The sequence below is a fragment of the Microtus oregoni genome, unplaced genomic scaffold, assembly GCF_018167655.1.
Source record: "Microtus oregoni isolate MIOR12 unplaced genomic scaffold, Mior012 000029F_ref0000214, whole genome shotgun sequence".
Classification (NCBI taxonomy): Eukaryota; Metazoa; Chordata; class Mammalia; order Rodentia; family Cricetidae; genus Microtus; species Microtus oregoni.
In genome coordinates, this window is record NW_024543088.1 from 17,341,435 (window position 1) to 17,367,956 (window position 26,522).

General features: G+C 40.7%; 1 protein-coding gene across 1 annotated transcript in view; it reads right to left on the reverse strand.

Annotated features, from left to right (window-relative positions):
- The window catches only part of Prkdc (protein kinase, DNA-activated, catalytic subunit), a 165,684-nt gene that overhangs the window by 23,613 nt on the left and 115,549 nt on the right, over window positions 1-26,522 (reverse strand). The window contains exons 63-71 of the mRNA XM_041677945.1: window positions 24,574-24,779; window positions 20,814-20,952; window positions 19,548-19,736; window positions 18,751-18,975; window positions 16,936-17,044; window positions 11,887-11,998; window positions 9,468-9,657; window positions 2,467-2,641; window positions 337-530 (exon numbers count right to left, since the gene is read on the reverse strand). Coding sequence (XP_041533879.1) covers window positions 337-530; window positions 2,467-2,641; window positions 9,468-9,657; window positions 11,887-11,998; window positions 16,936-17,044; window positions 18,751-18,975; window positions 19,548-19,736; window positions 20,814-20,952; window positions 24,574-24,779 — 1,539 coding nt within the window. The remainder of the gene's footprint in view (window positions 1-336; window positions 531-2,466; window positions 2,642-9,467; window positions 9,658-11,886; window positions 11,999-16,935; window positions 17,045-18,750; window positions 18,976-19,547; window positions 19,737-20,813; window positions 20,953-24,573; window positions 24,780-26,522) is intronic.

The following is a 26,522-nucleotide window of genomic DNA, read 5'->3' on the forward strand; positions in this document are numbered from 1 at the left end:
CAAAACAAAATCAAAAACAGAAGATATAATTCAAGTACCAAACAATAGGATTATGTCAAATAACATGGATAATGTGAGAAACTTAAAATGACAGGTGTTAATCATTTCATGTTATTTCATCATTTTATTTTAACTGTGCTTTTAAGACCAGGTCTAGCTCTGTAGCTCAGGCTGTGCATGGTGCTGTCTCCCCAATGCTAGGCTTGCAACTGTGAGCCACTACACCTGGCTTTGTCCGTAAAAGAACACTCTCTCACTGCTGATTTACTTTGTCCTGAGGGTAGGACATAAAAGTCATACAGCACAAGAAGGACTGCCCTCCTCCACTTTTCTTACCTTCTCTGTGCTTTCTCCATTAGACCCAGAAAGGGCCAAGACTGATTTGGCCTTGCTTTCCTCCAGGTCCAACAGGCAAGCTGGCTCCCTGTTGATAGCATCAGCCATGATCTTGAAAGTTGTCCCCAAGAGAATGTTCTGGTCACAAGAGACCCGACTATTTTTGTTTAAGTAGTTTGACATATTAGTCTCATCTTTTGGATTAAAAAAAGAAAGAAAAAGAAAAGAGAAAAAGTGATTTTTTTTTTAAAAGAAGAAATTCAAAGTAAGTTTTTTTTTTTTTTTCCTATTAAGATATTAACTGAAACAAGGCACAAGAGCCTGGCTTCATTTTCTGATGAAATACGTTTTTTTTCTTTTTTTTTTTAAACTTTCTTTTTATTTATTTTAGGTGTCTTTTACATCATGTATCTGGATCCATTCATTTCTCCATCCCTTTGCATCTGCCCTCTGCCCCTGCGGCCCCATCCAAAATAAAAATTTAAGTGAAAAAAGGGGAAAAAGATTTAAAATCTCATCATGAAAGCTGCAGTGTGACACAGAAGGACACACAGTAAATCCCTTTATCCATATATCTTTTCTTGCAAGTGTTCATTGCAGAGTCACTGGTCTGGTTAGAGGCCTCTGGTCTCTGCTACACTATCGATGCTGGGCCCTCACTGGGACTCCTCTCGGATACCCTGTCGTTTCCTGTGTTGTGGAGATCCTGCGGCTTTGGGTTTGGGGATCAGGTTTCTTAAGTGCTCTAGCCGATCACAGATGGGGTAGATGTTGGGAAGGGCCAAGTCATAACCCAGGGTCTGGGCCTGGGCAGCTGCAGGGTTGGTCTGCCTGCCAGTTCTCCCCTGTCCTCACCACCAGGTGAGCTCTGCAGCAATGCCCTGGCTAGTTCATCTCCCAGCAATGAGCGAGGGTGAGGTCAGTTCTCCTGCCTTCATGCCCTCACGGTTGGCTCTCTTACACCTACACCATGGGAGCCAGCTCTACTATGTTGTCCACTGGAGATATAGGGGCCACTACAGCTGGTGAGGGGCAGGGACAGCCCTCCTGCTCTTCTGACCCCAGGACAGTTCCCCCACCTGTCTCAGACATCGATGGGTGGGTGGTGATGGTGGGACATCTCTCCTCTGCTCATGCCCATGTGAAAAGATTTCTTAAACTTGCTAATATAAAAAGTTTTCTGTTAAAAGGAAACACTGAAATCCACAGAATTATGGTTTAAAAGTAGGAATAACCTTTTTATTCCAGTATTAGCCATATGTTATCAAATTCCTAGTTTTGTTTGTTGCAAAGAACAGAAGATAACTCTTATTAATATGTTTATATACATTAATATCCCAGGACATATTTTTAGACCGACAGTATGGTGCACAGTTTATGAAACAAAAACATAGTGCTGGGCAAGGAACTCAGGGCTGCACACCCAGCAGTGTGCCTACGGGGAAGTAAACCTAGAGCCTCAAACATGCTGACAACTATACTCATAGTCAGATATCAGCACAGTGATTCAAGAAACTCTAGGGTCATAATTTAACTCATTTCTCCCTCTTTTCTTTTTTGTTTTGAGACAGTCTTCCTATATAATAGTGGCTGGTCTTGAAGTTGTGGCAATTACTCTGCCTTGGCCTCCTCTGTGCTGGAATTACAGGTGTACTACCACACAAGGAATGTTTTCTGTCCCTAGGATATGTGGAGAAAATAGTCCTTCAATTGGTATTTTCAGAGTCTGCAGCCGTGTGTTTCTCTGCGCAGAGTCCCACTGCATACCCTGAGGAGAACGGCAGGAGCGTCAGATCCAACACATGCCCAAGGAAGCTTTTCTCCTCTCAAAACCAAGGAAGTTAAGTATTGAAGGGAAAACATTTTAATTTCCGTTCTAAAGGTAAACATTCCCTTTTAAATCAAAACTCCATTTTAAAGGTAAACATAACTCTGAATGTTGTACTGCATTAGTGCATGGATCTGCTCTCCTCCTAAGGCCATGACATCATGCTGCGGCCCTCTTTACTATGCTCTAGAATATTCACAAGGCAGATTGAAACCCTCAGATGAAGCAGCACAGAGCAGCTTTGGAAGACCACATAACAAAGCAGTCTCACATCTATGCAGCCAGTGTGGCAGCCTAATTACCCAACAGTGTGATGGTTTTGAGCACGGTGAGAACTTGTTCCTGGGAGCTCTGGGTGCGGCTCCGGCCGTGGCTCATGCGGCAGTAACTGTGTGTCCACTGCACTCGCCAAGTCTCTCTTGTTTTTGAATCTTTATGCAGCTCTTTCAGGAGTTTCATGGCAAGTGAGAAATTATTCTACATGAATAGAACAAAAAGAAAGAAAAGGTTTTGGGATTCTCATTATTCAGTCAAAGGGGCTCAAGCTTTTGCTCTGGTAGCTCTGTGGAAGAGATATGGCCTGTGTCTGAGAAAATTAGTCTCTTTAGATCTTTGCTGCCATCTCTTTCCCTTTCTGTTCCAGGAGAGGTATCTATCAGGTGTGAAAAGGTAAATACTGTCTACATCTGACCAGCACAGAAAATTACTTTAAAACCTTTTCAGCTGGCCTGTTCCCCTTTCTACACGACACAATATGCCCCAGAGCAGTCTCATGTACACACACACACACACACAAAATTCTGTGTGTATGTGGGTGCATATGTGCACAGAGGTTTCAGGTCAACCTTGTGGATCATTTTTCAGGTGTCGTTCACCTTGTTTTTTGTACAGTCTCTTACTGGCCTGGAGCTTACAGAGTAGGCCAGGCTGGCTGGCCAGTGAACCCCAGAGATTCACTCATCTCTACCTCCCAGCACTGAGATTTAGTACATATCTCTTTACATGGGCTCTGGGACATTAACCCTATGCTTACACAGCAAGTACTTCCTGAGTAATGTGCACACTTACATCTAAAGAATGCTTTGGCATTTCTTTTGAGCATACTTAGAAATATTTACAGTATTTACAGCAAACATCTAAATTCCAACCGTTTTTACCAGCCTAAAGGGAAACTCTTAGTTCCATGGCAGACATGCTCAGTCTCTCTAGCTGGGGCAGTCAGGACACATTTTCTACCTAAGTCCTGTCCTAGATATTTCAAAACAATGCTATTAGAAAATAATGCATGGTTTTGTAGGCCTTTTTATTCACTACATTTCCAGACTCATCCGTGTTGTAGTGTGTCAGCACTTCATTCTTTACGGCCAATTAATGACCTGCAGTTCAGACACAGTATTCTCTTACGCGGGCATCTACTGATGACGGTTTGCATTGTTCCTGTCTTTCCAGATACTTGAACACTGTGAAAAACCGTTTACACATTTTTGTGTGGACTTTTATATCTCCCTTCTGTGGGGTATGTCTAGGAATGGAATTTGTAGAGCATATGACAATTCTGAAATTGCTAAACTGTTCTATTTTTCAGTGTATATTCCCCACCCACGCTCCCAGCATTGATTCTTCTGTGACAGTCGCCACACTGGTGTGGAGTGGTGCCTTATTGCTCTGGTGACTAATGACATTGAGAAGTTTTCTAAATGTGTTTATTGTCCATTTACATATCTTCTTTGAAGAAATGCCTCAACTATCTAAAGAAGTATTTTAGTTTTAGTCATGTGTCTTTCTATATGCATGTGCATGTCCCCATGGAGCCTAGAAAAGAACACTGGATACCCTGGAGCTGGAGTCATAGGAAGTACTGAGCTGCATGGTGTGGGCATTGGGAAATGCTGGAAAAGAATCCCAGCACTGAATATGCTGAGCCATCTCTCCAGTTCAATTCCTTTTTCCTTGTGCTGTTGAAGTAGTGTCTCATATAGTCCAGGCCGGCCTCAAATTCTTTATTTTCCTGGATTCATCTCACTAGTGCTGGGAGGAGAAATGTCTACCAAATCCTATGCCCATTTGAAAACTGGGGGAGACCATTACAGAAAACTACAACCAATCAAAATGCAGAGTTGTAAAGCCAAATCCAATGGCTACATCTACAATAAAATACCTGTACCTAAGGTTCAGAGGATCATTGTGAAAGAGGGGGCAGAAAGAAGGGCCAGAAAAACAGTTTGCTGTGAGATCATATCTCTTAGGAATGTGAACGCTACATCTATAAAGTATCTCAACATGAATGCCTAAACATGATCTGAACAAGAACAGATATAGTAAGATGGACTGGGAAAGCCCAGGAGGCTTCAACCCTATTCAAAGAACTACAGGCAACTAAGGAATGCTGAGGGCATGAGAAACGGTCTACTCCAGGGAAGGACATACCAGTAACACCAAATGGTCAGCCCTGACAACATATATACAAGTATCATACGGACTGAACAAGGTGTACTTATGCATTTAGGAATAGACACAAACACACACACACACACACACAACAAAACACATCCATGTAGGTATGTAACAATTAATTTAAAAAAACCATGAATTTGAAAAAGAACCAAATGGGGTATATAGGAGAGTTTGGAGGAAGGAAAGAAAAGAGAAAAATAATGTAATTACATTATAATCCCCAAAAGGAATAATTTTAAAAAAAGGATCTGGGTGTTTTCTTGTTTTTTGTCAGTACCCCTTTTGACTGGTAGATCAGGGTAGTCCAAGTGACTGACAAAACAATATAGACTATTGATATGTCTAGCTGACACCTAAGAGCCACAGTGATCAACATGACAAGGTATCTGTAAAGGTGCAGTAAGCGGTATCACATGGTGGTGTCAGTCAACAACTGTTTAATAGGACTTAAGGCCCTCTCAGTAGGAAGGAAAACATGCCTAGTCCTGGAAACCTCCACAACTTCCCATGGCTAATGAGGTCACCTATCTCAGAAAAGAATCTACTGTCACTCTGCTAGACTAGCATAATTACCACATTCAAAATCTTACCTTTATACACACAAATTTGTATAGCTAACCCTCGTCAAGGAAGCTTCACTTTACAGAAAATGGAGACCATCACAGAAATCCACAATTGGACATAATTCAATGGAAGGTATTATTTGTAATAGCCAGATCCTGGAAACAACCTAGATGTCCTTCAATGGAAGAATGGATGAAGAAAGTGTGGAATATATACACAGTAGAGTACTACGCTGCGGTAAAAAACAATGACTTCTCAAATTTTGCATGCAAATGGATGGAAATAGAAAACACTATCCTGAGTGAGGTAACCCAGACCCAAAAAGATGAACAAGGGATGTACTCACTCATAATTGGTTTCTAGCCATAAATAAGGGTCACGAAGTCTACAATTGGTGAACATAAAGAAGCTAAATAAGAAGGTGAACCCAAGGAAAAACATATAGTTATCCTCTTGCCTATGGGAAGTAGACAAAATTGCCGGGGAGGAAAGTGGGATCTTGGGGGTTGGGTGGGTTGGGGGTAAGGGGAGATGGGGAGAGAATAGTGAGAAGAGGAGGATGGGGGGAACTTGGAAAAACAGGATGATTGCGATAAAGGAAGGCTGGATAGGGGAGCACGGAAGCACAATTCTTAGTTAAGGGAGCCACCTTAGGGCTGGCAAGAGACTTGAACCTAGAGTGGCTCCCAGGAGCCCAAGGTGATGTCCCCAGTTAGTTCCTTGGGCAGATGAGGATAGGGAACCTGAAACGACCCTATCCTATAGCAATACTGATGAATATCTTGCATATCACCATAGAACTTTCATCTGGTGATGGATGGAGATAGAGACAGAGACCCACACTGGAGCACTGGACTGAGCTCCCAAGGTCCCAATGAGGAGCGGAAGGAGGGATAAGATGAACACCGAACTTTTGATCCTGCCTCCATCAGAGTATTGGGATCACACCATGCAAACTTTATGCAGTTCTGGAAATTCATACATGTCAGAACCTAGGATTTCAAGGATGATATCATTCCAGGCTACAGTGGAACTCTTTGATTCTACGACACATGCTATTTGAATTCCATGCTCAGTTTGTTTTGAGGCAGATAGCTTTCTGTATTGATCTGCTGGACCCTCCTTCCTCAGTCTCCACTGACGGGAGGAGGGTCAGCCACAATCCCTGTCTAAGAAACATTCTTAATATATGGAGAATACTGTTCTGTTCCCTTATGAGATATAGTTTGTAAATATCCTATGTTATGTGTATTATCTCTCTACTTTGTTAAGCATATATTTTGAGGAACAAAGTTTTAAATTTTGATGAAGCAATATTTATCTCTTTATTTAGTTGTATATCTCTTTGTCTACACCTTTCCACTGTAATTAGCATTTATGATTTCCAAACACTTCTGGGTAAAAGTTCCAGCCTCCGTGCACACCCAGGTGGTCATGCTTTTCCCTAAACTCTAGCCTCTTTGTTCAGAGCAGACTCTGTAATTCAAATGTCCCTTCTGCAAGTAACCCCTACTTGTGTGCTCCTTGTACTGGGAGGCCACTCTTCTTCACCTGCCTGTTTGTTAGAATGGAGCTAGGGGACAGTGGTTGTCTTTCCCTTCACAATTCCAGGGACAGTTACCATAGTTTATTCCGGAGCCCTCGTCATCAAGTTCTTAAATTCAAGCCATCCTGTTCCACCACTTGCTCACCGTTCCCCACTACATCTCTGCATGCTTGCTTTTGTTCTTTCCATGTCAAACAGCCATTCTCACAATGCACTCAGCTCATCAGCCTTTATGCTGCACTGGCTGGGAAACCAGTCCCGGTCTAACTTATGCACGTACCTGCTCTCTTCCTGCACTGGGGTTCAGAGCCATGGGATTCTTTGGAGACAACTCAGCACGCTGTATGACCGTGGTTTCCATCAGGACTCTAAGCCCTCTCCAGTGTCCTCCACATGTGTTCTCTCATGGCTTCCTGACTTTCCTTAGCTCCTTCTGGAGTGCCCCTGCCCACTCTCAGTGGATGCATGCATGCTCTGAAGCTGCACTGTGAACTTCCACAAGGGAGCTCACCTCAGCAGTCCCTCTCCTGACCATTTAGTGCCATATTCATTCCTCATTGTGCTCTTGCAGACTGCCCCTCACAAACTGCTCTGCATTATCACCCACCTGTCTTCGGGACAAGACTCAGACGTATTTTCCCATAAGATACCCAGGCAATAGTGTCCTGCCCAAGGACCTGTTTTTCCTGTCTTCCCTCCACCCTGCTAAGTTAGGCCTGGCTACCAGCATCCCAGACAGCATGGCACAACAGACTGCTAATCCTGTGCCCTTCTCCAAAGGTTTGTCCTCATTACAACCACATGCTATCGTGAAACCTGGTTTGGGGGCTTCTTATGAGGTTTGTACTACTCACAGATTAGTAGAACCAAAAATCCAACCTTTTTCCATGCAGGAGATCAAGAGTGCGGTTATTCCTGGACCATACATGCTATCTTTCTGTCCTGTTTCCTGGCACTAGGGACATCATTCCTCAACGGACAAGAGACCATCTTTCCCCTTACAAGTGAGGCACAAAAACTCACCTTTTGCCCAGTACAACTCTTATCCCATCGAAATTCTCAAATTCAAGTAAATCCTGTTGTGACTGCTGCCTGTAGTTCCAAAGTGAACATAATCTCTACAAAGTTTTCTCTGTTCCCATAAGAATGAATGCCCCTCTGGTATCATGGTACTTTAGTTCTTTTTTGTTTTGTTTTGTTTTGTTTCCGAGACAGGGTTCCTCTGTGTAGCCCTCTGTAGACCAGGATGGACTCAAATTTAAGAGATCTGCCTGCTTCTGCGTTGGCGTGCTGGGATTAAAGGTGCTTGTCACCATCATCCAGCATGTCCTTCAGTTCTTATTACTAATACCGTAACCGTTCATCTGCTAGCTCCACAAAACACTTTCCAGTACACAGTGAAGAATCAAAACTCAAATTGTACATTCTGAGCTTCTAAGGTGCTTCCAAGACAATAGGTAAATAAAACAACGAAGGTTTCCTGCAATCCTTAGATCTGCATTAGTTTTCTCTCTATCCCTAACGTTCCTGGCATTGCTGGCTAGCATTTCCATGCAAATATACTGTCTATAAATGCTAAAGCAAAGCTGATGTCACACAGAGCTCCAGGAAACTTCATATTCCTCACAAGATCTCTCAGTCACGCACACACTCCCTGCTTCCACTTTCCTGTCAAGCTGAGCAGCAGTAGGAAGAGTCTACTGTGGTCCCTTCAGGACTAGGCCTCTGGCCTTCCCCAAAGCAGTGTAGTCACAAGTTTGGATGTGTCTCCCTGCAGCAGCCAGCCACGTGAAGCCCTGGAAGACTGCAATGAAGCTGCTTTTTGTTGTTGTTTTGTTTGTTTTTTCTTTTTTGAAAGGTGTTTGGTTTTCGTCCCCTGTAGAGGATGGTCAAAGAGAAACTGCTTTCAGTCCAAGAAGATTTGTTGTGGAAGGAGTACAGTGTCATTTCTAACTACCAGGGCAAGCCTGGGACTGCCAGGATTACTTTGTGCATACAACACAAAAGCAGCGTGCGGGAGAGAGCTGGCGGAGAGAAGCAGACCACTGCAGAAAGTCCTGAGATATGTCTAATGCCAGTCTTTCAGATGGTCTCTTCATTACTGAAACGGATAAATTTCTTTTATCCTCTGAAGCTGCTCCTAAGAAACCCCAAAGCAAAGATTATATAAGTGAGCATTTAAACTGAGAAAACAAAATGGCTGATTATCTCTACTAGACTAAGGGCTATAAAGAAGGTTTATGATAGCAATCAAGAAATGGTCATCAAAATAACAAGCTTAATATATTAAAATGTAATTCATATTTTAACAGATATGTAATTTTCAAGCAAGACAGACTTAAGATCTTATTATTAAACGCAAGACGTCTGGGAACTAAATCTAAAAAAAATTATAAGCATCAAGGACTCATTTTTCTAAATGATATAAATCTGGCACTAATTAATTGCTTTTTAAGTAATAGAAAATATTTTCAAATAATAAATAGTTTGTGATAAACTCTTGAGCTTTGTGAATAGTGTTTCTTCAAACTTTGTTCTCCAAGTGTTGCATATGAAACTCAGGGCCTTGCTAGGTAAGAGTTCTACCACTGAGCTACATCCTATTTTTCAAAAGTATTTCCTTATAAAGGGAATAAGGTGATCAAGTGATTATTCTGAAGGTTCACATTTTAGAGGAAACTTAAGGAAAGAGCTCAGGAAGCTCCCAAGGAGTCACCAAGGGCACAGCAGGGAACGCACCTGCTTCCACGCACTGTCCACCATCTTCATTCTCATGGTGAACCTGCAGCTCCGCAGCATGGAGCGAGCATCTTCCTGCAGCTCATCGACTTCTCTCCTGTCAACGGAATCTTCATCCTCATCCACGCTCATACTGAGGTCACCCGAAGAAGCAGTCAGTCTCTCCTCTATTTTACTGAGAAAGAAGCAGCTGCATAAAACAAGAAGAAGTGAGCCTCAAAGTCAGACAGTCGTGAAAGCCACCCCGTTGCCTGAGAAGCGACTGCACAGCGCCACAGCACAGAACTGGATAGGTATGAAGGGTTCATCTATAATAGAGTGTAAATACACTGAAGGGATTAGATTTCTCCCCATTTAATAAATATACTCTTGAAAGATTCCCGAACATATTTTAATAGAATTCTAGATTTTATTCAGTGCCTCCATTTCCATAAAATAAGGCATTTAAATTGCTTGGTCACCACAAGACTGAAAATTTAAAAATAGATCTGCCCCTGCCTGGAAAAAAAAAAAAACTGAAAATTTTAAAAATAGACCTGTCTCAAGTTTGACTTCCCTGCACATGCAGCCAGTATCTTTTTATTATTCTCCATCTTCAGGAATTCTTTTTAACACTCAACTAGAAATAATCATTTTTAGAACTGGGAAATTTTTAAATTTGGTTTTATGATAGGGACTTAATTTGTAGCCCTGGCTAGTCTTGAACTTAATATGTAGACTAGGCTGGAATCATTCTGCCTCCTGAATGTTGGGATTATAGGTGTAAGCTACCATGCATATAAATTTCATTCAAATACATACAAATTAAAAATCATACATATATACACATTACATTTATAATTTACATATATGATTTTGTTCAAGTGATCTATTTTATATTAGTATCAGTAGCACTGGCAAAGAGCTGTAATGTACAAAGTTTATCTCTAATCAATCAAAGAACTTCCAGTTTTTTCATATTGGTCTAACTTTCTTTCCTTCTCTTCTTCTCTTTCTCTGATTTGTCTATCCTCTTCCTCCTTTGTTTTTGAGGGAGTTGGGGCTATATTATTCAGACTGGTTGCAAACTTATAGGCTCAAGTAATCTTTCCACTTCAGCAGCTTAAATAAAAGACTACAAGTATGTACCAGTGCACCAACTTTTTCTCATTTTCCTAGAAATATTATGGTCAGACAAACTAGCATCCTTCCTTTTCTGGAAACCCCCAAGACACCAGTCATTCCAGCCATGGATTGCTTTTATTCTTACCGCACTACTCAGTGCTCCTGGTCCCAAGCCAGCTCATCCTGCCCCTCTTCCCAAAAGCTACTACTGTTTTTAATCTTTCATTGCTTTAAATCAGACTGCAGACAAGCAACAAGTATTACAAAATGGGCACTTGGTCATAGATGGGACAGGGTTACATGTACATGTGAGATGGGCTCTTCTTGGTGGGAACTAATTCACTTCAGGCAGAGGAGGGCCAGAAGTTGAGGGAGTTCTATCACACTGGGGAGGACAGGGCCTGAAAGAGAGCTGCCTTTCCCAGCAGTAACAGTTTTGACTCGGAGATGGCACTATGAGACCCTTGCAGTCTACTTCTGTGTTCCCTAGAAAATAAAATTCCCAAGGGTGGTGTGGTGGTTTGAATAGGGATGCCCCCCCATAGACTGATGTGTTTGAATGCTTGGCCTACAGGGAGCGGCACTATTATGAGGTGTGTGTCACTGTGGGTGCTAGCTTTGAGGTTTAAAAGCTCAAGTCAGTTCACTGCCCGAGGATCAAGGTGTAGAGCTCTTAGCTCCTTCTCCAGCACCATGCCTGCCAACATGCTGCCATGTTTCCCCACCATGATAATAATAAAAAGTAAAATAAAAAAAAATAGATAAAAAAAAGAATAGTGAGGGTGAAGTCCCTGAGTACTACTGGCTATGGATAGTTCACAAGTAATCGACAACTTCTGATTCCATGGCCCCTTTCCCGAGTATAGGGTAAGTATTGCCCTCTTGACAAGACAGGGTTAGGTCTGGACAGGATGAAAGCATGAACTCAGAACTGGGGAACGAGACACAACCACTTATGGGAAGTAGGAAGCAAAAGACCAACTGGTAAAAACCCGAGTTTTAAAACCAGATCAATGAAGAATCACTACACAGCAGTTCTCTCTCCTCTACTGTAAGAGAGGAGCAGATGCAGGGTTGTCCACATCACAGCCAGTGGTTGCAACCACAGCGAGTGGACCACAAGGATATCTTAGGGGAACTTGAGTCTGAAACAGACACTGCACATATGAAGTTTTGTTAGAATAGTTTACATTGATGATCAGGACGAGAAGGGTATGCTAAACACCACATTTTTATAAGCCTCGGTTTCAAAGAACCTCCATGCTGGCAATTCTGGAAAAGAAACCTCTTTTGGCTCATTAAGACCATATCCTACCGATTTGTGATGATGTCATCCCAGATGTGCATCGGGTCTGTCACAGCATCTGGGTATCTGCTTGTCCAGGTTTTCAGAAGTTTTCTAAGGGGACCCAGAGATGATAAATCACCTAAAAATAAAATCAGAGGTTGATCATATCCACAGTTGAATGACAAGAACTTACAAAGTACAATCAGAATTAGTAAACAGAAACCTAACTCAAATTTCTTATTTTTCAATTATTAAAAATAAAACAAATTTAAAAAATCAGCAAATTAAAAAACAAACCAAAAAAAAACCCCCAACACTTTGTCTTTCATTCACAAAAGGAATTACATGTCATTATGCCAAATGTAATATATTCTGATATGTAAACTCCAGAACTTCAGGTTACTAAAAAATGGAAAAATAAATATATACAAAACTTTTTACATTCTTAAAACCTAAGAAGCACTGAAAGCTAAATGCTTTCATAGTGTTATAGTGTATTTTCTTCAGGCCAAATGTGGTCTGAACTGGAACAATTTGACTCATTGTTATTAACAGTGTGGATATGGACAACACACGCTGGACACTCATCCTATATCCAATTAGGATATGCGTCTCAGCCGTAGGGTCATGCAGGCACATGTCTATGATCTACAGCAATCTAGTTTGAGAACAATTCTCACAATTTTGAAATCTCACACTGCCAATGTTTATAGTCTTTCTATGGCTGGGAAGCAGTAGTTAAAAACACCTCTAGCAGCCGGGCGGTGGTGCACACCTTTAGTCCCAGCACTTGGGACCAAGGCAGAGACAGGCGGATCTCTATGAGTTCGAGGCCAGCCTGGTCTCCAAGAACTAGTTCCAGGACAGGCACCAAAGCTATAGAGAAACCGTCTTAAAAAAAGAAAAAGAAAAAAAGAAATACCTTTATATCAGACAGCCTGAGTTCACATCTTTAACTTAACCTGCACCACCTTATACAACTTAGTTAACTTTTAGGACACCATAAAATGAGAAGAAAAACAGTACACCTTATATAGTTTTTAGAAAATTTAAAAATGGGGAACAGAACAAAAACAGTTCTCAAAAGATAAAACACGAATGGCTGAAAACAAAGAAATGTTCAACATCCTCAGTCATGAGGGAAATACAAGTCAAACTTCTTTGAGATTTCATTTTACACCTGTCAGAATGACAAAGACCAATAAATCAAAGGATAGCGCATGCTGGCAAGCATGTGGAGCAAGTGGAACACTCCTCCATTGCTGGTGGGAGTGCAAACTTGTGCAGTCACTATGGAAATCAGCGATAATTCTTCAGGATGATGGGAACTAATCTGCCTCGAGAGCCAGCTATAACACTCTTGGGCCTACACCAAGCACAGCTAGTGGACCACAAGGATATCTTTGGGGGAACCTAAGTCTGAAAGAGACACTGCACATATGAAGTTTTGTTAGAATAGTTTATGTAGGTGACCAGGATGAGAAGGGTATGCTAAACACCACATCTTTATAAGCCTTGGTTTTAAAGAACCTTCATGCTGGCAATTCTGGAAAAGAATCCCCTTTTGGCTCAATAAGACCATATCCTACTGATTTGTGATGATGTCATCCCAGATGTGCACTGGGTCTGTCACAGCATTTGGTGTGACATAGGGGACTCTACCTTCTACTACTGAGACATTGTCTCAACCATGCTCATTGCTGCTCTATTCAAAATAGCCAGAAATTGGAAACAGTCTAAATGTCTGTAAATGGATGAACATATAAAGAAAATGAGGTGCATTTACACAATGGAATATTACTCAGTAGGCCAAAAAATGAAATCATAAAATTCACAGTAAATGGTTGGAGCTGGAAAAAAAAATCATCCCGAGTAAAGCAACCCAGACACGAAAGACAAATATGCTATGTATTTACTTAAAATTGGGTGAGGCTAGTCGATGGGGCTAGCTGTTAAGTCTTTGATAAGCAGGCTACAGCCTATATAACTACAGAGGTCAGGTACAGAGTAAGGGACTAGGGGGAGGGAAGGATCTCTCTAAGAAGGGGAAACAGAATATATAGTTATGGGTAGGTAGGGGCTGTGGGGGGACCCAGACTGGAATGGAGCATCAAACAGGGAGAGAGAGGGAAGAGGAAGGTAAAGGAGGGAATACGGGGACAGAAAACTTAACACTAAAGGCTATTTGAAGGGCTACATGGAAACCATAAAGAAATTCTGCTCTACCCATAGGTCACTCAGTCATCATCAGAAAAGCCTTCTCTTAACAGACAGGAACATGACTCAATAGAGGCCCACAACTGGACAGAGTACAGAGACGGAGATTTTAGAGCTCTCAGTCCTAAATGGATGCTTTCACCAGACCTTTCCTCTTAGGGCTCTGGGACCTATGTGTAAGAGGAGGTGAAAGGACCGCAGGAGCCAGAGGGCCGGATGCCTACAAGAGAACTGACACACATAAGAACTCACTGAGACCGTGGCAGCATGCACCAAGGCTGCACAGGTTCAAGTCAATAGGATCCCAGTCCTGAGAGAGAGGAGGAGATATGATCTCCCACTTCTAATCAAAAAGCTATCCGCAATTTACAGCTGCTTGCAAAGGAAAAATTAGCTGTCTCCAGTGGAGTCTCCTGGATAGCAGCCACACTTCAGGACAGCCCCCAAAGCCAGCAGTAGATGACAGCACAGAACAGACTTACAGGTATTTTGAAGACTTTATGCCTCATACTGCTTTGTTTGGGCATTTTTATCTCTTTCTGGTCTTTTGTTTATATATTATGGTTTCTGACTTTGTGTTTTTCGGGTATGTTTGTTTCTTCTCTTTTAAAATTCTGTTTTCTTTTTTTTTGTTCTAGTTGTTTATTTCTTTAATAAATAGAGAAAAAGAGGTGAGCTGTTGGGTAAGTGGGGAGGATCTAGACAGGGTTGGAGAGGTAGAAATTATGATAGGAATATTTTGTATAAAATTCTTTTTAAAAGAAATTATGTATTTAAAAAAAGACTATAGATGGTTATGAGCCACCATGTGGTTATGGAAATCGAATTCAGGATCTCTGGGAGAACAGCCAGTGCTCTTGACTGCTGAGTCATTGAGACCCTACTTTTCATACTGGGTCACCTTGCCTATCCTTAATACGTGGGGAGGCAATAGCACAGACACTGAGAGAAACAATTAATAAATGGGACCTCCTCCTGAAATGCTTCTGTAAAGCAAAGGACACAGTCAACAAGACAAAACGACAGCCTACAGAATGGGAAAAGATATTCACCAATCCCACATCAGACAGAGGACTGATCTCCAAATTATACAAAGAACTCAAGAAATTGGTCATCAAAAGAACAAATAATCTAATAAAAAAAAATGGGGTACAAACCTAAACAGAGAACTCTCAACAGAGGAATCTAAAATGGCTGAAAGACACTTAAGGAAATGCTCAACATCCTTAGTCATCAGAGAAATGCAAAACAACTCTGAGATTCCATCTTACACCTGTAAGAACAGTCAAGATCAAAAACACTGATAACAATTTATGCTGGAGAGGATGTAGGGTAAAGGGAACACTTCCTGCATTGGTGGTGGAAGTATAAGCTGGTATAGTCCCTTTGGAAAGCAGTATGGCAATTTCTCAGAAAATAAGGAAACAACCTTCCTCAAGACCCAGCAATACCACTTTTGGGTATATACCCAAAGAATGCTGAATTATACCACAAAGACATGTGCTCAACTATGTTCATAGCAGCATTGTTTGTCATAGCCAGAGCCTGGAAACAACCTAAATGCCCCTTGACCGAAGAATGGATAAGGAAAATGTGGTACATTTACACAATGGAGTACTACACAGCAGAAAAATAATGACATCTTGAAATTTGCAGGCAAATGGATGGAGCTAGAAAACATTATTTTGAGTGAGGTAACCCAGACCCAGAAAGACAAATATCACATGTACTCACTCATAAGTGGCTTTTAGATATAAAGCAAAGAAAACCAGCCTACCAATCACAATCCCAGAGAACCTAGACAACAATGTGGACCGTAAGAGAGACATACATGGATCTAATCCACAAGGGAAGTAGAAAAAAAACCAAGATCTCCTGAGTAAACTCGGATCATGGGGATCATGGGAGAGGGTAGAAGGCGAGGGGAGAGGAAGGGAGGGGAGCAGAGAAAAACGTAGAGCTCAATAAAATCAATAAAAAATACACGTGGAGGTGCTTAGTCTTACTACAACTTGATGTGCCATGTTTTGTGGATACTCATGGAAGACCTGCCCTTCCTTGAACAGAAATAGAGGAGTGAATTGGGAGATGGGAACAGACCCGGACAGGGAAGAGGAACTGGAAGGAACAGAGGGAGGGGAAATTGTGGCAGGGATGTAAAATAAATAAATTAACTAATAAAGAAAGACTAATAACTCATTAGAGGTAGAAAGTACTTAAGATGGCTTAAAAATACAATACTTCTTTAAATTTAAAACAGGAAACAATGAGCAAGCTATAAAAACATTTGATAAATCATTTTTAACTATTCAAAAGAAAATTGAAACAGATTTAGAATGAAGACATTTCCCTTACAAAGATATATACTTTCTTGATCTCTTGTATGGTTTTTCAGAGGAACCAGAGTAAAATCTGCTGTTGGTGGTGCAGGGACCTACATGCTCTCTCCTGTTGTCCAAAGCCTGCCACCTCCTCCCCACTGTCTCCTCAGACTCACCACGTCCCCCCCTATTCTAGCCAGTGAGGCCTGTCATGGCAGTGGGTCTCTGGGGAGGGCTCTCGGAGCCCTTCTCTCCACACTGCACTAGGGTCCGCCTTCAGGAGTCTCCAGGTCCAACCCTGGAATCATTGTTTGAGTACTTCAAGCTGTCGATATTTTGTTTGGCTTTGTATTTCCAGTTCCTGAAACAAGAGTGCTGGACCATTTTAAACATTTAATCGAGTGACAGGTGCATTTTTAGGATACATCCAAGGCAGTTTTCATCCCATACATTAAGTTTAGCTTCATTAAGAAAAATTCAGGTGTTAAGGGCCTTCCACAATTAGAAAGGAAAAAATAATAACAAGCTTAAAACTTACCATGTTTACTTATAAAGTTGAGGAACTCCTCAATTTCTGCTAAAGTCTGCACAGACTGTAACTTGGCAAGTCTACTTCTGTGTAAGAAGACATCAATACTAGAATAATTCTAGGGAAAAAAAGCCTTGTTATAAAGGGAACATACTATATAAAACTTTTAATGATTTAAAAAAAAACACCATATAGCAACTACCCTATAAATGTAAGAATCAGGTAGTGTCTCAGAGTGCTTAACAATTATGCCTTGGAAACAACTATTAAATGGGTTAAACTAAAAAATTATTTAGGATTTCAGTTACATCTTGTTTCAACTATATCAATGAGATCAGCACAATCTGGCTATCAGATTCCTTGTTCTATCTTTCTTCTAGTAAGGATCTATTCCAGGTCTATTTACATGGTAGACAAATACTCTTCTGCAAGCTACATTCCTAGTTTGCACCAAATTTTAAAAATCATAGTATCTTACAATACAAAATTCAGAACCACAGAAGCCCACTCCTTTTTATTTATCTTTTGTGTGTGTGAGGGTAGAAGCATGTCATGTACTTGTGTGGAGGTCACAGTGCAAGCTTGGGTGCCAGTCCTCGCCCTCCTCCCTTTGCTGGTGTTAACACAAGGTTAGCTGGACTGCCGTGGTTTGCTTTTTTGTTGCTGCAATAAAATACCATGCCCAAAAGAAAGTTGAGGAGGAAAGAATTTATGTGGTTTACAGGTTAAAGTTCATCACCATGGAAAGTCCAGGAACTCAGAGCAGGTACTGGGAAGTAACAACTGAAGCAGAGACCATAGGAGAAGGGATGCTGCTTGCTGGCTTGCTTCCCGTAGTAGTAGTACACTCAGCTTGTTTTCCTAAACAATCCAGGACCACCTGCCCAGGGTGGGACCACCTGCCTCAAGACATGCCCATAGACCAATCTGACAGAGGCAGTCAGTCCCTCAGTTGATACTCCCTCTAAGCAGCATGTGTAGTAAGAGCTCCTAGGAATTCCCCTCCATCTCCCATTTCATTAGAGAAGGGTTGAGGTGACAGATAGATGCTACCATATCTAGCTTTACACAGCTCCTGGAATCTGACCTCGGTCCTCATGCTAACAAGTACTTTCTCCACTGAGCCATCTCTCCAGTCCGGACACCAAGTCTTTCTTCTAGTCAGCTCACTAATTTACTTTAAAATGAAAAAAATAAATGACTATGTTTCTATGCTTAACATTGTTGGTAGACTGTTAGTGGTTACTAAAGAAACAAACCAACTAACAACCATGAAAACAAACAAAAAAAAGGGCAGAAAAATGAACACAGGGCACATTAACTGATTTCCCAATTAAATTCTGCAGTGTTAAATCTTACATCACTTTTAGTTAGTCCTTTCAAAGCAATTGGAATGTATCTTCAAACAAGTATTAACCTCCCTGGTATGACTACCCAGAAGAATGATTCATGTTCTCTTTTAATACTACTGAGATGGCAATCTGTATTGTGTCCACACAGAGAGATTAGATCAGTTTATGTATTTACTTAAAAATTAACTAAATTTCTAAACAACAATCCCAGAGAAAATTCCACATAGAACAGTGTAAAAAAGATTAAACTAAAGAAATAACAAAAAGTAGAACACTAACAACAGTGAAGAAAAAATGATTGAGACAAAGGAAAAATAAAGAGCACTATTAGAATTCAAAGAAAGAACAGGTACTGTATGTGAGAGCACACAGGTTTCCGTTGGTCTTTTGTGTGTGTGCGCACATGAGATTACTGACACTTAAAACTATTATAATAAAAACAGTATACATCATAGAGACCCATCTGTATTACCTGCATGAAAATCTGAATGCCATTTTTAATGTAGTATGTGGCTCTGTCAATATTGTCTTGCAAGATGTAAAGGAGGCTCAGCTCCTGACTATACTGAAGCTCCAGGATCGTCTTCTGCAGCTCCTTGCGCATGGCTTCATCCACAAACGTCAGCAGAGACTGGTTGCCTTCTCCATGAAGCAGGAGCTTCAGTTTGCTTCGGATCACATACGGGAGGTATGTCTCCTGCGGAACAACAACAACAATCCGCTACCAACTTAGAGCACCAATCTGAGTGAAAGCAATTATTTTCTACCTGAAATATTCTTTGGAGTAATTTTATTGTTTTAGGACTGAGAACCAAAATAACGATGCCTGATGCTGTAGCCTAAAACTACATTTTAAAACCAAGTGCATCTAACATGGATTGTCTTCTAATCACAAAAGACGTGATCCTTTCCACAGAAGAAAGGGATCTACCTGGCGGCACACAAACTGGGGAGCGACAGCGTAAGAAGGAAGCAGCGTGGGTATGGGAGGGCCTGTAACTGCCTCACTGGGTAACATGATGCAGACTGTCTTCTCAGTAGCATAAAAGACAGCAGGAGATAAATGTCTACTATAAAACACCTCCCATTTATTTTGAAATGGCTAGCTAAAAAGTGATACGGAATTTAACACCACGGAGTTTAAATATCAAAGGCTTCAAAACTACTACTATCTTAATCTTAGAAAATTTTAAAGTAGTTATATTAACTGGAAAACTCATTACTATTTAGAACATTTACTTCAGTTCCTAAAAAAATAATTCTACACACCTGGTAAAATGGTTCGCTCCATATTTTACTCAGGTCTAGAGGATTTTCACTGCCTACACTGGTTGTAGAACAGTATTCAAGTGGTTTCCATTCAGACAGGTTGTTGTAACAGTCAAGGGATGCCAGTTCCCAGAACTCCTTCTCAGCTTCCGTGGGTTCACCATCCACCCACTCCTGTTTATTTAAAGCCTGGGAGAAAAAAAGAGGGTTATTTTTTGGAGTTGAAAAAATATAGATACAAATACATTTTTAAAGGAAGGGTATTATAACATACATACTAAAGACAATCATTTCATATTCATGACAACATGAGAGAAATGAGGTAATACTTAAAATAACAATGAATAGAAGAAAAAAAACAAAACAAAATGAAAGAACCTTATAGTAAGAAATACGGCCAGGCATGGTGGTACATACTTGTAATCCTAGCACTCAGGAGGTAGAGGCAGGCAGAGCTCTGTGAGTTCCAGGATAGCTAGGACTACAAAGTAAGAACTTGTCTCAAACCCCAAAACAAACAAAAGGGACACTAATGAGAAGAAATTCATCCCACTGAGAACTCACCAGGAAAGCCAGTTAAGTGATGCATAATTTGCACAGTCAAGACTGTGCATTATCTATCACTTAACATGTTCTTAGAGTTAAAATACAAAGTTGAGGACATTTGCAGACTGTTGTATGCGTCAAAGCTGAGATCACTCATTCAATAATTTTATAGGCTGCAGATCCTAAAGTTTGACACCTACTATCTTGGCCAATTTGAAATAAAATAAGACGTACAAAACCCAACTATATCAAAATCACAAAGTCTATTTCACTTTACCATATTTTCTAAGTGAAGGAAAGCAATACCCCCACAGAAATGGTAAACACAGCAGCGGTCACAGAAGTACTGTATAGTGTTCTGTACTTCGCAGTCTATGAAATGCTTTGCCTTTTCAGTGTTGCTTAAAAAGAGCAAGACACAGTAACAATCATGTCACAATTGGTTATTATAAAACCACATTTAGTTATTCATCTTAAACATTAAAGTTAACAGTTCATTTTATTTTATTTTATTAAAGATTTATTTATTTAGGGCACCAGATCTCACTATAGATGGCTGTGAGCCACCATGTGGTTGCTGGGAATTGAACTCAGGACCTCTGGAAGAGCAGTCAGTGCTCTTAACCTCTGAGCCATCTCTCCAGCCCCTAACAGTTCATTTTAAATGTACAGAGCCAAGGTGTTTAAGGAACTGATATATTTGCCAGAGACTGGTTTTACCTCATTATACAGCTTAGCAGCTTCAGAATAATCACTTCTGGCTTCCGCTAATAGTGCATTCCGAGTGTCCTGCTTTGTTCCTAACTCACTGCCAAAAATGCCACGGAGGACATCATACTCCCCAATTGATCGATACAGTCTTCAAAAAAAAGAAAAGAGAGAGAATAAATAGCAAGCAAGCCAAGAAAGTCCAGATCAGTGACTATCACACAATTTGCATTAATGTTGAATGAAGACTCCAAATATTTATGAAAGTTGAGATACAAACACATTTTTTTTTTTTTTTGAGACAGGGTTTCTTGTGTAATAGCCCTGGCTATTCTGGAATTCACTCTATCGACCAGGCTGGCCCTTGAATTTACCTGCCTCTGCCTCCCCCGAGTGCAGGGATTAAAAGTGTGTACCACACTATTCCCAGCTACAAACAGTATTTTTATTTTTCTGGAAATATAAAATTAAACAGTTTTGAAGTTCCCTTTAATTTTTACATCTTTAATTAAGCCAAAAGCCCAAATTATTCTAATATGTATTTGAAAAAAAAATCTGGAAAGCAGGTCACTAATTTGAGACCAGACTACACTGTACTATAGAGAACCTGTCTAAAGAATAATCTTAAAAGTTTATGTATAAAGTCTCATTAAATAAGGTGGTACCATTTGGAGTTACTGTCTAGCCCTAAGGAAAAGCCAGAAGCAAGGAATAACTCTCACCCTATTGGTAGTTTAGTTTATGCTCTAAGGAACTGTATTTTAGGAACAAAAATTTTCCATGTAGCTTTAATATTTGTTAGAACACTTACTCATCTGTTCCTCTTAATAAAAATCTGACTTGCACAGCATAGTGTTGCATGCCTATAATCCCAATACCAGAAGGGTAAGGCAGGAGGATCATGAGTTCTAGGTAATATTGACCTACACAGCTAACTTTGTTAAAACATATAGCTTAACTTTGTTAAGCAAGATTCTATCACTATGAAATTCTGAAGTTAGTGTTTATAAAGTTCATTCCCTTCCTCTTTCAAGTTTCTTTTCAAACCCGACCTATTTTTTTTTCCTGACTGTCGACAGTAGACTAGTCACCTGAGTGGTGTAGGAGTTCTTTCTGTTTGTGTGTTGCTTTCATTGGTTAATGAATAAAGAAACTGCCTTGGCCTAGTTGATAGGGTGGAACTTAGGTAGGTGGAGAAAACAGAATTGAATGCTGGGAGGAAGAAGGTCAGAGTCAGAGAAGCCATGTCTTCCATCGGAGATGGACACTGGTTAGAATCTCTGGTAAGCAGCTGCCACATGGCGATACACAGATTAATGGAGATGGGTTAAACTAATATGTAAGAGTCAGCCAATAAGAAGTTAGAGCTAATGGCCAAGCAGTGTTTTAATTAATACAGTGTCTGTGTGGTTATTTCGGGTGTAAGCTAATCAGGTGGCCCTCTCCTTACAACACCCGAGACTACTACTTCCTCACTGATTCTCCTGCATTCTGGTTTACTTCCTGGACACCGAATCTCTCTTAGCAATCAAACTTTGCTTGGGAAAGTTGGTGTATGGAATGTTAGCTGATCAGGGAGTTGAGGCAGGAGGGTTACAAGTCTAAGCTAGCTTAGGGGCTACATAGTGAGCTTAAGGCCAGTCTGAACAACTTACCAAGACCCTAAGTCTCCATAAGGGCAGGGGATGGGGGAGGGAAGAGGTGGAATTGCTCAGGCTTTAATTCAGTGGGAAAGTGCTTGCTCAGCTTTTTTTCTCAAGGACCAAGGGAGGAGAGGAAGACATGTGAGCAGCAAGTTGTGTAGAACCCCTATGAATCATGAACACACTAAATCCAAACTCAGATTAAACTGACATGTTTCTGTTACTGCCCAGATGCTAGAGGTCAAAGGTCAGAGGCAGGGGTTGACACATAGGTGTTGAACAACAGCAGTTCATAGTCAGAAGTTGAGGACAGAAAGAGATATTATCCACAAGCAAAGAAAGAAATCCCCATCTTCACCCTACCCTGGTTCCCAAATGTTTACTAAAACTTGATCAAAATGATAACCATAATACAGCAAGAAAAGGCTAAACTATTAAATAAAGTTAGAAACAAATATGTGAAGTTTAAACCTGTAAAAGTTGTATTCATCCTTCCGTCCATCCATCCTTCCTTCCTTTCCCTCCCTCCCTCCCTACGCTTCCCCCTCTCTCCCCTGAATGAAAGCCAGAAACTCAAGCATACCAGGTAAATGTTCTGCAATGGACCTAGTCTTAGCCAGTCCTTCCTCTGCCCTGCAGCTCACACTTCCAAGACGTGGTATAGCCTTGACTGGCCTTGAACTCACAGATATCATCCTGCCTCAGTCTCCCAGGTGCTGGTTTTACATTTGTGCTTCATAATGCCCATTTCTCTCTCTCTGCCCTCCCCTGTGTGCATACAAGCATGTAGATATGTTCTTATTCCATGAAAACATTGATACAAGATGTCGTCCATTGTGGAACCATGTATCTGAAGCAGTGGGAAAAAAATCGCTCCTACAAGGAAGTATTCTTTGGATTATCCTGGCCCTGTATCTTTTCCTTCTTAGCACTCTCCTTGTTCTCCTACTTGATGTTCAGTTAACTATGTTTAAAGGTATATACATTTTCTAGGGGACTCTTTGTTTTTTGCAGTATCAGGGATTGAACTCACAAATATCAACCCGGCTGACTTAAAATCTTTGTGTTTCTGTGTGCGTGCGTGTGCGTGTGCGTGTGTGTGTGTCTGTGTGCTCACGCGCTCGTGCCTGGGGGGATAACATGCACGTGGAGGTCAGTGCACAACTCTCAGGAGATGATTTTGTAAAAAGTGGGATCTGGGGATTGAACTGTAGTCGTCAGGTTCACGTGGCAAGTGCCTTCACCACGAGCCATCTTGAAGGCCCTCTGAACTCTGACTTAGCATCCTTCTCAAGATTAGGCTAGGCTATCATATGCTAAAACCAAGAAAAAGGATGAATCAGACATCACGCGAAATGACATATATAGCAGAATTTGTATTTCCAAATAAAGTAACTGTATTGAACAGTTTCTGCAATTTTGAGTACTGCTGAAAATAATGAGTTATCCATTATTCATCTTAGCAAAACTATAAAAACATCAGGAACCATTAGGAACTATAAATACCTAGCTACAGATACTTAACAGTAAGGTAACTGTGGTAGATAATAATGAATCTAGACAATTGTGTAACATTAAGATAACAGAGTTAAAACACAGTTAATGTTTCTTTAAGCAAAATATTTCTTTTCAGGGCAGCCATTTGACATATAGACTAAAATTCAGACTGAATTTTTTTTTAAGATTTTATGTATTTATTATGTATATAGTGTTCTGCCTGCATGTCTGCCTGCATGCCAGAAGAGGGCATGAGATCTTATTACAGATGGGTATGAGCCACCATGTGGTTGCTGGGAACTGAACTCAGGACCTCTTGAAGAGCAGCCAGTGTTCTTAACCTCTGAGCCACCTCTCCAGCCCTTGAAATGTTTTTATTAGCTTAATAAAAGAGGAAGAAAAAAAGATTGTGTGTGTGTTGGCCAGAATAATGTTGGCTACCCCGGGACTGGGTTTACGGGTGGTTATGAATTGTCCAGCACGGATACTAGGAACCTGAGCTTGAGTATTCGCTGAGGGCAAGTACTTCTAACCACTGCACCAGCTTTGCAGCCTCCCTAACAGCTCATTTGTTTAGTGTGCCACTTTAGTTGATTTATTGTCCTCCCAAGAATGGTCCAACCCAAGCTTACTTAGCAAGTTCCATCCACCGCAGAACATCAGGTGGCAAGCAAGTCTTGCCCCGAACTCGTTTGGTAGGTGGCTGTTCTGGTGCCAGGTGGAGTAGCGCCTCTTCCAAAAGACGGATACCTCCAGGCTGTTGCAGACTGGCCAGGCACCCCACTCGAACAGCAGCCGGGTCAAGACTCAGCAAGTCTAGGTGTTGGCAACTGATTTCCTATAAAACCACATATAGCTGTTTAAAATTTGGATGACATCATCACAAGTGATTGTTTTATTTTATTAAACATAAGACAAATTACTTTGCCCTAACAAGTAGTAGTAGACAGTGATATCAGGAAAGTGTCTGTGCAATTCTATTAGCAAAATTCTTACCAACACTCAATTTCTGCAAAGGGAAAAAACAAACCTTTTATTCTTAAATTTCCAATCCAAGCATTCCAAAAAATGCCAATTTATAGGAATATTTATGCTCTTAGCTTCAGTTGTTAAGAAAAGCAGCTGAAAATAGATTTTATATTTATTTATCAAAAAGTGGGTATACTGACCTGACTATTAGTCTTTGCAAACATTTTTCTACCAAGAGGTTAACTTATTTAATGACATTTGGAAAGATGATTTCATGAATTAGGAAAATGGCCTATAAACAAAGTTATGAGAAATACCCTCAACTCACTATCCAGAAGATGCTTACTATAGCATTCCAAACAGACTGGGGTGCACGTGCAGTTCTTTACATACATCTGGACTTGTATAGCACCCTAACAACTTGGTCCCAAGCTCCCCTTGAAGTTGTAACACATATATATGGGGCTGCCGAGATGAAGACTAGAAGATTTCCAAAGCAATCAAATAAAAATGTCTGTTATCTTTAGAAAGGGCTAATAATACAAGAAAACCAAAATAAAATTATATTTCAGTAAACAAACTTTTATGCTTAAGACACAGAAAATATTCACACGCTAGTGGTAACCAGCAGCTATTTAAATAGACTTAAGACTCACTCAATAGCATTGAGTATTGGAAAGCTATATATTAGAAAAAAAAACTACTACTGCCACTTTGCTAGACCAGCATAACTTACTGTATTCCAAATCTTACTCTTATAGTCATAGATGAGTGTAGCTACCACCTCTCATCAAGGAAGCTTCACTTTAGAGAAATAGAGACCATCACAGAGACATACTAACATGGAAGGGGATAATTTCATCATCTCTATCCCTGAACAAAGAACTACAGGTAAGGAATGACTGATGGGCAAGGGAGAGTTAGCCTCGCCCAGGAATGAGCTCTCTTATTGGTTATTTCATACAAAGTGGTCATCCTTGAAACCATATACACACAAACAATAAAACCAACTCAGCAGATGGTACTGATAAATTTATGTATACAAATACATACAGTATACATATATTTGACAATAGTAACCAAACGAGGGTCTATCAGTTTGAGACTGGAGATGGTAGTGGGATAGGCTGGAGGAAGTAAAAGAAAGGGGGAAAAAGACAAATTCTATTTTAATTAAAAAATGTATCAAAACAATAAAATTGGAAAATGCTAAAATTTAAAAAGATTTTTACTTTACTGTATATGTATATGTCATGTGACTTTGGGTACGCATGAAGGCCTGAAGTAGGCATTGGATCCCCTTGAGCTGTATTTACAGGTAGTTGTGAGCCACCTGACTTAGATGCTGGGAACTGAATTCAGGTTCTCTGGAAAAGCAGGAAGCACTACTAACTGCTGACTCTGCTCCCTATCTCCTAACATCATTTTAAAGATTAAAAATTCCTATTTATTGGTGTAGGAGGTTCTTCTGTCTATGTGTTGCTTTCATTGGTTGAATAAAGAAACTGCCTTGGACCGGGCGGTGGTGGCGCACGCCTTTAATCCCAGCACTCGGGAGGCAGAGGCAGGCGGATCTCTGTGAGTTCGAGACCAGCCTGGTCTACAATAAGAG